Here is a 14,308-nt window from a genome sequence, read left to right as displayed (position 1 = left end):
CATGAACGTCTTTGTGTATACCATGAGTTTATTCTTGTTTGTCGCTTTTTGTTCCTTTTTGTGTATCTGTTGTACGTATGTATCACCATTTGTTTACCATTTACCCAGTGAGTGAGATTTGGATCATTTCCAATATTTTCAGCTATCACAAATAAAACTACTATGAACATTTATGTATAAGTTTTTGATTGAACATAAGTTCATCTCTCTAGAAAAAGTGCTCAGGAGCAAAACTGCTGAGTCAAATAAGTATATATTTAACTTTATGAGAAATTGACACTATTTTATTTTTTTTTACAATGGCTGTACCCTTCTTCATAGGGACTTCTCTGTGGCTCAGTGGTAAAGAATCTGCCCGTCAACACAGGCTATGCGGGTTCAATCTCTGGGTTGGGAAGATGCCCTGGAGTAGGAAGTGGCAACCTGCTCCAGTATCTTGCCTGCAGAATTCCATGGACAGAGAAGCCTGGTGGACTACAGTCCATGGGATCACAAAGAGCTGGACACAACTTATTGACTAAAAAACAACAATTCATGCATATGGTATATGTCTTTGGTTTTTTATAAGCAATGTTTGATAGGTTATAATTGTAAGGGCCTTGCACATGTTAATGTTAACATTTGTGATTTAACTCTACCGCAGTACACCTTCTCCTTCTGTTTTTTTTTTTTTTTAATTTTATTTTATTTTTAAACTTTACATAATTGTATTAGTTTTGCCAAATATCAAAGTGAATCCGCCACAGGTATACATGTGTTCCCCATCCTGAACCCTCCTCCCTCCTCCCTCCCCATACCATCCCTCTGGGTCGTCCCAGTGCACTAGCCCCAAGCATCCAGTATCGTGCATCGAACCTGGACTGGCATAATCCTGTTTTTTTTCTTCCCTCAAAGGAGTTGTTCCTGAGAGCCTTCCCCAGTAAACATCCTACATTCAAATATCAGAATCTGAGTATATTTTCTGGAGAAATTAAACTATGAGTGTCTTCTGCAGGAAAATGCTAGCATTTTGGGAGGATAAGTTTCATAAGCAATGCAATTGTCTAGATCTATGACATGACTTCTGATATATATTTGGAAGTAAGTAAAATAATATCTTGTTTGCATTTTTCTCATTCTTGTTTGTCATACAATAACTTTAATCTTGTTTGGAAGACAGAGATATTATTTATTAGCTTCCTCAAAACCTAGCATTTGAATGTTGGATTATGTCTAATTCTGTCCTCACTTTTGAAGCTCAGTGACAAAATATTCTAGATGATATTTATATTTATCCCTATACTAAGAAATAACTCCACTGTCTTTTGGTATGCCTTGTTCTGATATGATGTCAACTGTCAATCTATCCTTCCTTTGTAGATAAACTTTCATAAATTTTTCATGCTGTCTAATCCAGGGTTCATTTCAAAGATATTATTTTTTTATTTTCAGAATTTATAATGGCCTTATTTGCATATCCATCTCCCTCTAATTAAAATTTGATCATGTTTTGTTCGATTATTTTCTGCCCTTTTATTATGGGTGGTATTTTTATGTCTTTGAGGATCTTATGGTAGCAGCTGTTGCGGCTTTTTAACATTTCAAGATTTTCCTTAGTTATGGCCTGGTCCCAGTTGTACAATTATCTGCACAAGTTTCCTACAAGTAGGGTGTTTTAATTCCCCAACACTCTGCAAGATTTCCACCCAACTTGGCCTTCAATTAGCCCAGTGTCCTTTTAGTGTAAATCCTTGATCCATTCCCCTGCCTTGACTCAAAAAAAAAAAAAAAAAGTCTGTTCTACTACTACCACTTACCTTGTTTGGTATTCAGCTGTTCTTCAATATATTTTTTAAAAAGTATTTATCATTGCTATGTATTTGTCATACATTCGTGGGTAGTGTGATATAATGGGATATGGAGGAAGGAGATTAATATCAAAGGGTTAATCTCATAGAACCATTGTGATTAGTAATCTACCCAATCTGTTTTCATTCATTTTAGAAGTATAATAATCAAATGTAATATCCCTTCCTTTATTGTGGCATTTCTTGGCACTTTATATTTCTGATTTTTGCTCCAAAGTGGCTACTCAAAAATCTGTGTGAGAGTGTTAGTCAATAATATGTAGGGTGTTAATAGCCTGAGGTACCACTTTTCCTAGGGTAATCTTCATGTGACTCTGCCAGAGGGATCTCTATTAAAATGCAAGAAAATATTTATTTAGTGATTATTTCAAATATGTGCATTCTTCTATAAATATTTCCATAAGCACATTAATTTTAACATTGTCCTAATTTTTCTCCTCTTTCAGGAAAACTCCTTGAATGAGTAATCCATAACAATAACGAATATAACTGCTCTGGATATGATAATATTATTTCCCATTAGAGAATACATTATTTTTTTATACAAAATTCTACATGGTAAGTTAACTTATAATCAGTTTTCTTGGTGAATGTAGAGTTTGAGCAAGGAATATTCATTGGTTGATATAAATGGAAGGTGACATAAAGTTAGGATTATTTGATGCCCTTCATTTTCACATGCCAAGGAGGTCACACACTTCTGTCATTGGTCAGGGTACCCTCTTTTCTGGAAATTTCTGGAAACACTAACATTTCTTGTTTGGGGACTCTGTTTCTCCAGACTCCATATTGGCCACTCTTCTGTTAACATAGGCTTCCTTCTGATAGCATATATTTCAGATGACTTTTGAAATGCACATGAGTTATATTGTCTAGAGTATACACTCTAGTCGCCATGTTAGAACTTGGTTGCTCCTAACACTCCAACCATTTACACTTTATTACTTACGAAGGTTGTACACACAACTACTTTTTAATTTTTACCTGGTTTGATTTTTTGAGTCATGAGGGTGCTTTGCTGGTTCCCTCAAGTATCCTCCTTTTAAACTAGTCTAGACAATAATATTGTTTTATAATTTCTTGCCCAGAGTATCTTTTAAAATATAGTAGCATCTTGTTATTTTAAAATCTACCAGATAAACTAAGTATTTTAAGATGACATCATATTTTAAAGTCATATTATAAGCCAAGAAAACATGGTACTATTTTAATATTTAATATTTTAAGATTATCCCCCAAAGATACAGTTGTGGTATTTTCATAATTTATACTACTTATTGACACATCTTAAAGTGCCATCTGTTGAGTACTATTGTCCACACACTTTTTCTGAACTTTAAACACATTTCTTACCACAAGCTGAACTCTTCCACCATTACGTACGTCTGGATCTAACTCAGGCAAGAAGTGCTTGCTGCATAATGACAAAAAGAGAAATCATATTATTATATCAATGTAGAGGAAGACTATGAAAAACATGCCCAATGAAAAGTTTGAGAAAAATCAATAATATACAAAATGGAAATAATTGTTTTCTTAAATTAGGTGAATACAAATATATATACAAATTTATGTCTTTTCATAATTACTTTAAAATTCAATTTGACATAAATTTTAAATTTGCCAAACATAATGCATACACAGATAAAAATAATCTGCAAGTACCAATAACCTTAGCTAATAAATTATAGAACGGGTAAATATTGTACCACATCTACTTATATATCTTACTTATAAGAAAGGCAAAGCTTCTTATTTAAAATAGGTCTGGTATGTTTAGTGCATTATACTAATGCTCACAATTAACTTCTGTTTAAGGCTAGAGCATTCATATTTGGCTTTTCAAGAACTTCTGTTTTAGAAAAAAATTTTTCTTAAAATATTAATACTTAAATATTCCTTTATATATTATATTTTCAAAGGACAAAATCCACCAATAATTGTCTGTTGCATTATATGTTTAAATAGAACTAATTAAGGAGTAACTGATGTTGTTAAATGTTTAAGTATCTTAAAAATACATCCTGAAATGTTTTGTTTGTATTTTTCACATTATCTGTACAGATGCTTTTAAATCTCTAAAGAAGATCTCTTTCATCTGGTTAATATAGATGGTAAGCTATGAGTTATGCTACATTTGGTTATAGTCCTGAAAATATCTTGTTATGAATTATGCTAAATCAATTAATACCAGCATAAATAAACTGTACTTGCATCAATAGGAACACTCAGCAAAATAAAAAAAGCCTCAAATGTTGATTGTTTTATTCCTACTTTCTTTGCTCACAATGAAATAGGATATAACAACCCAGGTTTTGAAGTGTTTTAATTTCACTTTTTTCCATATTATTAAAGATATTATATGGATAGAATTGACTACATATGAAGGTTTTTTCACTTGTATATATTATAGAAAAAGGTTTAATTTTTATACATTATAACATTCTGCTATATTAAGTGTTAGACCTCATAACTGTTTTCTTTGTTACTCATTTAAATAATTAATACCCACAACCCCTGGAAATGTTTCCAAAGTGTCATCTATATTTAGATTCATATTGGCTTATATATTTGAAAATGCTTAAGTAGCACTTTTAAAAATTGTTTTGTGGATATACATAGCTACAGTGAAAGTTGTAAAACTTTATACAACTGTATAATATGAGAAACTAAATACTCAGTATTCTGTAATAACCTATAAAGGAAAAGGGTTTCCCAGGTGGTTCAGTAGGTAAAGAATCTGCCTTCAATGCAGGAGACTCAAGAGACCTGGGTTTGATCTCTGGGTTGGGAAGGTGCCCTGGGTGAGGGCATGGCAAACCACGCCAGTATTCTTGCCTGGAGAATCCCATGGACAGAGGAGCCTGGCAGGCTATGGTCCATGGGGTTACAAAAGAGCCAGACATGACTGAAGCGATTGAGCACATAAGTGAAAAGAATGTGAAAAAGAATATATATGTGTTCTACTCCTGAAGCTAACATGACATTGTAAATCAACTGTACTGTAATTAAACAAAAAATATTCAAAAATATTATCTCCAGACTTTTATTTCTTTAAAATTTTGGTTTAGTAGTTATGTACATAAATGTTTTATGTTATGTATTGTTTAGACTGAATCTTGTTCCCTCAAAATTTATATGTTCAAATCTTGTTTTCTCAAAATTTATACATTCAAATCCTAATCTTTAATACCTCAGAAAATTACTATATGAAGACAAGGCCTTGAAAGAGACAAAGTAAAACGAGTTCAAAGAGGTGGGCCCTAATCCAATATAACGGTGTCCTTGTTCAAAGAGGAGATTAGAACACAGGTAACGCAGGTGGAAGGATGGTCATGCGAGGAGCCAGTGAGACGGAGCATCTGCAAGCCAAGGAGACTGACCTCCAAAGAAACCAAACTTGCTGACTCCTTGATCTTGGACTTTCAGCTTCCAACACTGTGAGAAAATAGATCTCTGCACTTTAAGCCGTGCAATCTAGTATTTTGTTACGGTAGCCCTAGAAAACTAATACATACATTAATATAACAAAAATTAATTGATTACTTATTAGGTTCAAGGCACCTTTCTTTGCTGCTAAGGGACATCAACATTTGATAACCTCAATTTGAGAACTCACCTCTATCTTGTGAGAAAGAGAGATATCTCACTATAAAGAGGAGGAAACTAAAATATTGAGACATCACTGAGAATCAGTTACATGACTGGTAAAGTGGCAGGATTGGGGTTGAGTTTAATTTTAACTGCTAAACATAAATGATAATAAAAATAACAAAAAATAAAATACTGCAATCACCAATACAGATGATATTTATAAACAGTTAATAGATACCATGCATTTTACTTTATAAAGTAGAACCATTTGTGTGGTTCATCATCACCATCAATCAATTGTGCTGATTTTTAAGCATTGCAGAAACTAAGCTCTTGAATATTTTACAGTGAAAAAACATAGTGATCAAATCTATTCTATATAAGAGACCATTTATAGTCTGGTAATGTCGTATATTGGCCTTCGGCTATATAAAGTCATGTTTGTTTTAGCATAATTAACATAGGTTTCACTTTTCAATATATGTTTGCAATACAAAAATCTGATTTAAGGGAGAAGACCTCACCATTTCATATTTCTGGAACCAGTCGTTTCAAGAACCCCAACCTGTGTATGAAGCCATTGGTACGTATATTCTTTACTCCTTTCTAATTTTTCATTTGCAGTGGTATCCTTATACATAAATTCTTCTTCCTTATCTAGGGAAAAATATGAAAATATTATTTGTTTTTTAAAGAAATCAAATTTTGGCCAAGCAGCTTAGTCTAGGCTAACAATTTTATCACAAGGAAGAGAAAAACAAGACAGGTCAGGGGAGCTAAATCATCTGTAAGAAAAATACTGTCAGTCACTTATAGACTAAGTACTTTTCCTGTTTGAGTTTCAAACCCACTTATTTTGAAAAGCAGAGTTGTTTTAATGAAACCAACATCCTATAGGGCTTGTTTTTTAGTGTTTTAGTTAGAAAATAGAAATAATTATTTTTGGTAGACAGAATTTAAAATCTAATTGTTCTCATACAATCTTATCCATATGAAGAATTTATAATTTATATTGAGGATACTCAAAATAGATTTGTAATTTTGTATAAAACAAAACTTGGTTTATATAAGCTAGTACAATATGTAAGTTAGGAAAATCATTTATATTAGATTTAGGAAACCTGTGCTAATGCCATAGCAATGATTTCAAAGATCGAGAGGGGAAAGGGTAACAAAGAAGATGAGTATGGAAACTATGCAAAAGGAGAAATTACGCCAGGTGAGAATACAAGGTAACAAATATAAAGGAAAATAAAATAGTTTAAAAAAAGAAAAAGAAAAATCCAACCCTTATAGCTACACCTAAATATAGTATATGCATTTATATTATTCAAAAAAAAAAAAATCTGCAGACATTGCTGCCACATGAATGCCACACACTTGAGTTACAATGAAGACCTGTTGTTCTAGAACACTTCTCCATGGACTTGATTTTTTAGATGGCTTCTTTTTTGGTGCCATCACCATGTTTAGGGACATTTTAGCTTTGTAGGGTTCACTGACAGTACACCAGAGAGGGGGTACCTACTGAAACTAACTCATGGTAATTAAACTCACAAGAAATCTACAATTTTTATTTAAAACATCAGTTTTTAATTTGAACTATTCTTTCAACTGGCTTCACCTAGCTTAAAACTCAACATTCAGAAAACTAAGATCATGGCATCCAGTCCCATCACTTCATGGCAAATAGATGGGGAAAAAGTGGAAACAGTGACAGATTTTATTTTCTTGGGCTCCAAAAGCACTGCAGATGGTGACTGCAGCCATAAAATTAAAGGATGCTGACTCCTTGAAAGGAAAGCTATGACAAAGCTAGACAGCATATTAAAAAGCAGAGACATCACTTTGCTGACAAAGGTCTGTATTTAAAACTATGTTTTTTCCAGTAGTCATGTATGGATGTGAACACTGGACCATAAAGAAGGCTGAGCACCAAAAAATTGATGCTTTCAAATTGTGGTGCTGGAGAAGACTCTTGAGAGTTCCTTGACAGCAAGGAGATCAAATGAATCAATCCTAAAGGAAATCAACCCTGAATATTCATTGGAAGGACTGACGGTGAAGCTCCAATACTTTGGCCATCTGATACGAAGAGCCGACTCATTGGAAAAGACTCCTGATTCTGGGAGAGATTGAGGGCAGGAGGGCAAGGGGATGAGAGAGGATGAGATGGTTGGATGGTACACTGACTCAGTGAACATGAGTCTGACTAAACTTTGAGAGATAGCCATGGACAGGGAAGCCTGGTGTGCAGCAGTCCACGGGGTTGCAAAGAGTCAGGCACGTCTTAGCAGATGAACAATTCTTTCACTGTAGATCTTCAAACATAGAAAGTAATCTTTTATTTGCAGGTTGTTTGGAGGACAAATGAGACATGCTGTGAAGCTTATTTTGAATGCTAGGTGCATGGGCAGAGACACATTCACACATGTATACACACTCAGCATCTATTGTTTTGATTATGTTAAGATGATACATTCATCATGTCTTTTTTTTCCCTTAAAATTTGCTGTGGTACTAGTGAAATGACTAATTTTCAGTCCAAAGAGATACTAGGTCCAGTTCTCATAAAAGCTACAAGTCAAGATGTTTATTTCTCTAAATTACATTACTTAACTTCCTGTTAACTTCTCATGACATCTTACATTTCTAAAATGGTCATATCCCTTGTTTCCTGCGTGCATGCTAAGTTCCTTCAGTCGTGTCTGACTCTTTGTGACCTTATGGACTACAGCCAGGCTCCTTTGTCCATGGTCTAACCCAGGCGAGCATACTGGAGTGGATTGCCATTTCCTTCTCCAGGGGATCTTACCAACCCAGGGATCAAACCCATGTATCTGTTGGCAGATTCTTTACCACTAGCACCACCTGGTCTTCCTGAATTTAAGCCAAACCCTCCATAGTTGCAGGGCTTCCCCAACAGCTCAGTTGGTAAAGAATCCTCCTACAAGACAGGAGGCCCTGGTTCAATTCCTTGGCCGGGAAGATTTACTGGAGAAGGGAAGGCTACCCACTCCAGTATTCTTGGGCTTCCCTTGTGGCTCAGCTGGTAAAGAATCCATCTGCAACGTGGAGACCTGGGATCGATCCCTGGCTTGGGAAGATGCCCTGGAGAAGGGAACGGCTACCCACTCCAGTATTCTGGCCTAGAGAATTCCATGGACTATACAGTCCATGGGGTCACAAAGAGTCTGACACGACTGTGTGACTTTCATTTTCACTTTCTCCATAGTTGCTGTACTGAAGGAACAATTACTCTGCATTCAAGGGCTGACCACTGAATTCATGAGCAGACAGCATTTTAATAAATGGCTTTCTTTATACAGAAACTAAAAAAGAGATTCAAACAAAGGGAAGATTTGGGCTTGCCACCCCAGTTACAGCATTAAGCACTAAGTTTCTTTTCCAGCAGAGTCCCAGGGTTTTATCTGCCTTTCTTGGTTGATCAGACCAAATGGTGAACCCATGAGTGCAATGACAGAAGGGAATGACAGAGAGGAATCAGTGACCCTGATAATTAACTGAACCTACAATTGGAACTTTACCTACTCTTGATATGTAGCAAGTGTACTTTTAGCTAAAAATAATCTTTGTGTCTTTCTCCTTTCGAAAATAGAGACATATACTTGCAATAGCCCCCTTTTAAAGTGCTTATTCTGAAGTTTTCCTCAATTCTACAGTAACACTGCATAAACCATAAGTGGTTTTACATTAGACTCAGTCCAGTTTCTCAATAATCATCCCCGAATAAAGATGAGAGATTTCACTGTAAGAGTCCAACTCATATTAATTCTTTTAACCTGAAGGCATGGATTGGTAGATTGGCATGAATTCAGTGTAAAAAGAGAACTAGCATAGTGGTGACATTGGCTAGATAGATCCAAGCATACTGCCATTCCAAGGCTGCAGGAAATGATTCTGGCAAATGACTTTTGCAATAGCATTTCAGGATTACCCCTGCCACTGAGGAGAAAGTAGGATTTACTTATTGAAGCTTGCTTTTAGCATTTTGTTTAGGAAGAATAATGGTGCCAGGTTTACTTACAGACCTTTGTCATTTTCTAGTTCAGTTCAGTTGCTCAGTCGTGTCTGACTCTTTACGACCCCATGGACTGCAGCATGCCAGGCTTTCCTGCCCATCACCAACTCCCGGAGCTTGCTCAAACTTGTGTCCATCAAGTCAGTGATGCCATTCAACCCTCTCATCCTCTGTAGTCCCCTTCTCCTCCAGCCTTCAATATTTCCGAGCATCAGTGTCTTTTCAAATGAGTCAGTTTGAGTTGAAGTATTGAAGTTTCAGCTTCAGCATCAGTCCCTTTCAATGAGTATTTAGGACTGATTTCCTTTAGGATGGACTGGTTGGATCTCTTTGCAGTCCAAGGGACTCTCAAGAGAATTTTCTCCAACCCCTCAGTTCAAAAGCATCAATTCTTCGGTGCTCAGCTTCCTTTATAGTCCAACTCTCACATCCATACATGACTACTGGAAAAACCATAGCTTTGACTGGATGGACCTTTGTTGGCAAAGTAATGTCTCTGCTTTTTAATATGCTGTCTAGGTTGGCCATAGCTTTTCTTCCAAGGAGCAAGTGTCTTTTAATTTCATGGCTGCAGCCACCATCTGCAGTGATTTTGGAGCCCCCTTCAAAATAAAGTGTCACTGTTTCCACTGTTTCCCCATCTATTTCCCATGAAGTGATGGGACCGGATGCCATGATCTTAGTTTTCTGAATGTTGAGTTTTAAGCCAACTTTTTCACTCTCCTCTTTTCACTTTCATCAAGAGGCTCTTTAGTTCTTTGCTTTCTGCCATAAAGGTGGTGTCATCCGCATATCTCAGGTTATTGATATTTCTCCAGGTAATCTTGATTCCAGCTTATGCTTCATCCAGCCTGGCATTTCTCATGATGTACGCTGTATATAAGTTAAATAAGCAGGGTGACAATATACAGCCTTGATGTATTTCTTTTCTGATTTGGAACCAGTCCGTTGTTCCATATTCTGTTCTAACTGTTGCTTCTTGTCCTGCATACAGGTTTCTCAGGAGGCAGGTCAGGTGGTCTGGTATTCCATCTCTTTAAGAATTTTCCACAGTTTGCTGTGATCCATAACAAACTATGACTATGTTTGCATAGTCAGTAAAGCAGAAGTAGATGTTTTTCTGGAATTTTTCTAATTAGACTTCCCAATAAATCCTTTTGATTTTAGAAGAAACACCTTTCTGCCTGCAAAATGCAATCTACTACCTACCTACTGTTCTTTCCTATTTTTCTAGGTCTTCATTAATTTCTTGTACCATCATCCTAAGACAAAAGTTCTCTTTTTGATGCATGCTCTCCCCTAGTTACTACAGTCTATATATGCTGTTTTTACTTCAGGACACACATTCTATTAATTTATTTAAATAAATTGTTAAACTCTTTTACTATACAAATAACACATTTTCACAACAGTTAACCTTAAAAATACTGAAAAGTAAAACGTCAAAGAAAAGAAAATCTACAAAAAGCCCACTATTCAAAGATAACCACTGAATAACACTTTTAAGGCATTTCTTTGTGGTTCTTTTTCCCATAGATTTGTTTTATAGCATTTTTCCATTAGTACTATGACAACTGAATTCTATGTAATGGAAATCTAATCCTGAAAATGCTTTTAGGGGTTATACCCTATGATGTACCAACTTGTTACATGAAGGTTTTTAATTATTCTATTTAATCCATTTTTAAGGTGGAATTAGATAACATGTCTGAATTTCTGAATATTTTGAGGAACATGGTATAATCTATATCGTCAAATAGTTTACAAAACCTTTACCAATTTACCACAAGTTATATGAGGTTAATCATTTCACTAAGTCCCTAGTCAGCATTGGGATATTAAGTATTTAAAACTGTTGATACTTTGAGAAAAATATTGTCTAATACAGTCTTAATTTATATATTTCTACTGCTAGCAAAATTTAAAGTGGTTCCATATGATTTCTTATCAATAATATATAAAGTGTAAAGTATCTTTCTTGTTCTTCCCAATTATCTGCTGGATTCTAGTATTTCCATTTTTGCTTTCAACTGACCATTCAAAATTCTTTATCTGTTACCACTGCTGTGAATATTTTCTCCTGCCCATTGTTTGATTTAATTTCTACTCTATTTTCAAAAGGGGCAAATTTTTCTCTAGGCATACAAAATTTATCTATTTGCTAAATATCTTCTAAATTATAAACCTTTTTCCTTTCATAATTTATAGGTTATATCTTCCAATTGGTTATATATGATACCTAAGATTTCAGGGACAAATTCTACACTCTTCTAATATTTTGTCTTTTACACTAAAATATATTGGTTAACAAAATTCCATTAAGAGAACTCTCTCTCAGTCTACTTTGTCTTCCCTTTTCATTCCCTCCTTAATTTACTGCAATCCAATTCTGTCAAATTGAAATTATCCTTACAATGAGGACCTTAAACCACCTTATCTACCAAACACATTTATTCCTTATCTTCATTGGCCTCTCTGCTGAATTCAACTAAACAGAACATTTTCTTTGTCTTAAAACTCTCTTCTCTCTGAGACTTGGAAACATCAGACTTCAAGTGCTTCCTTTCTGGCTCCTTTACATGCACTCCTTCAGATGCTGATGCTTGTCAGTCTATAGAGTTTAGGAGCACCCTACGCTCACCACCTCATTCCACGCCTAATGTTGTGCTGGCCTTTGATGACAGTCAACTGGATAACTAGATGGTATGGTGGCGGTTTAGTTGCTCGGTCGTGTCCGACTCTTGTGACCCCATGGACTGTAGCCTGCCAAGCTCCTCTGTCTGTGATATTCTCCAGGCAAGAATACTCGAGCGGGTTGCCATTTCCTTCTCCAGAGGATAGTACTGGCCCAAGGATCGAACCCAGGTCTCCTGCATTGGAGGCAGATTCTTCATTAACTGAGCTACAAGGGAAGCCAGATAACTAGATACAGAGTGTTTATTGCCTCATGGGGGTGGCAGCTTAGAGGACTGGATATCACCAACATCTATTTTGTTCCTGCTCTCAGATCCAGCTGAACTTCAGAATCACAGTGTGTTTTCATCATCCTCCTAGTAAGTCTGCTTTTTCTCCTGACTCCCCAAGTCATTCAGACCAGATATTCTGGAGTTGTCCTTGGCTGCTCACTCCTTATGTAATGACATCTAATCCAGAATTAGGTCTAGTCTCCCTACCAGTTATCTCACTGATACCTGGCCCCTTCTTCTCATCTCCATTGCTCCATTTTGAACAGGAGTGAGAGTCTCTGTTGACTGACATGTGTGCTTCAGCTCACTGCAATATGGCTTCCTCCCTGTACCGTTTCACTAAAACTGTTCACACCGAGATCATTAACACTGCTAGATCTTTGGGACTTTTTTGAAGTTCTTACTGACTCCTCTAATATTACACATCGTCCACTTCTTCCTTCTCAAAAGGCTTATTTCCTCCGACTCGTGCTTAGTTACACTTGTCCTGTTTTTCTCTGCCCTACTGTCTAAACCTCAGTTTCCCTCAAGGGTTCCTCTTCCTTTGGCATCTCTTCCAATCTCGGGATTCTTCTCTGGCGTAACATCCTAGCCCCATCTTATTCTTTGGTTATAAGCTTCCTGTCAGAAGATAGTCCTTCAAGTTCTTCTATCATAGCTTTCTGAAATGTATTTATCCAAAGCCTCTCTACTGGGTATCCTACAGACAATTTAAACAGACTACGTAAAAAGCTAAACTTAAGCTTTATCCCACCTTTTCCAAGTTCCTATAATTTTACCATCATCGTCAGTGTAAAACTCAGAAACCTGAGTGCTGTACTGAACCAGTATTCTTCCTCGCACTTTAACTGCAGATTTTACCTCCTAAATTCTTTTCATTCTGTCAAATCTCTGGTATTTGCATTGTCATCATTTTAATTTGGCCCACTATCATCTCTTCTCAGTTACTGTAACAGCGTTCTCACTGGTCTTTTTGCTTTTGACTTTGTTCCCACTTATATATCTCCAACTGCAAACGGTCTTTCTAAAGAATCCATTTAATTTGCACTTTCATAGGTTGAATTCTGGGTTCTCTACTGTGTCTGGGCAATGTTCAAAACATTTTGCATGGCATACAGGCTTTCCTTATCCCTTCAGACACATCTATTAAGTTCCTCCCTCAACCACCCAGATGTATTATAATTACTCAAAATGATCTCATTGGCCTATAGACATTGTGTTTGGGATTATATACTTCATCAGTGGTGTTCTTACTTCAGGTCTTACTTTGGAATTTACATTCTTCAGAGTAAGCTCCTGATCTTCTAAACACGTCATTCCTTATTCAAACTAGGTTACAGATGTTCTCCATGGATAATATAGAGACCTTAGGATAGCATTTATTACATCACAATTTAGTCTTCTATTCATGTGTCAGTTTTATGTACTAGAATATACATTTTATAAGTGATACATAGTAGGATGATGTTCAGTAAATATTGGTAAGATTAAGGAATGATTGTCATAGTTGATTAATGTTCTCTGAGAAATGAAATTTAGATTTTTAGCATGCAGACAAACCTGTGTATTCTGGAGAATAACACATATCTAAATGTGAGTAACTTTATTATTATAATAGAAACTTTAGCTCTGAAAGTTGGAATTAGATTGGGATAAAACTGACAATCAAAGGTAGCAAGTTAAAAACAATGTGTGTGTGTGTGTGTGTGTATATATATATATATATATATATATAAATGGCTACTTTATAAAATGTTGACAATGTATACAATCCTAGAGAAAAGCAGTTCAGCTTAAAAAAGTTCTCCAAAAGAAATTAGTCATTTTTAAATTAATGAAAATATTTTTTTCTTCATGAA

At 35.6% G+C, this 14,308-nt stretch overlaps 1 protein-coding gene across 5 annotated transcripts in view; it reads right to left on the bottom strand.

The window, feature by feature from the left end:
• Positions 1 to 14,308, bottom strand: part of LRRIQ1 (leucine rich repeats and IQ motif containing 1) — a 225,845-nt gene that overhangs the window by 26,007 nt on the left and 185,530 nt on the right. For all 5 annotated transcript variants that reach the window (XM_059886782.1, XM_005206079.5, XM_059886783.1 and 2 more), the window contains 2 exon segments: positions 5,966 to 6,098; positions 3,201 to 3,261 (listed from right to left, as the gene is read on the bottom strand). In XM_059886782.1, coding sequence (XP_059742765.1) covers positions 3,201 to 3,261; positions 5,966 to 6,098 — 194 coding nt within the window.

The sequence above is a fragment of the Bos taurus genome, chromosome 5, assembly GCF_002263795.3.
Source record: "Bos taurus isolate L1 Dominette 01449 registration number 42190680 breed Hereford chromosome 5, ARS-UCD2.0, whole genome shotgun sequence".
Taxonomy (NCBI): domain Eukaryota; kingdom Metazoa; phylum Chordata; class Mammalia; order Artiodactyla; family Bovidae; genus Bos; species Bos taurus.
This window is presented reverse-complemented; position numbering and strand designations above follow the sequence as displayed.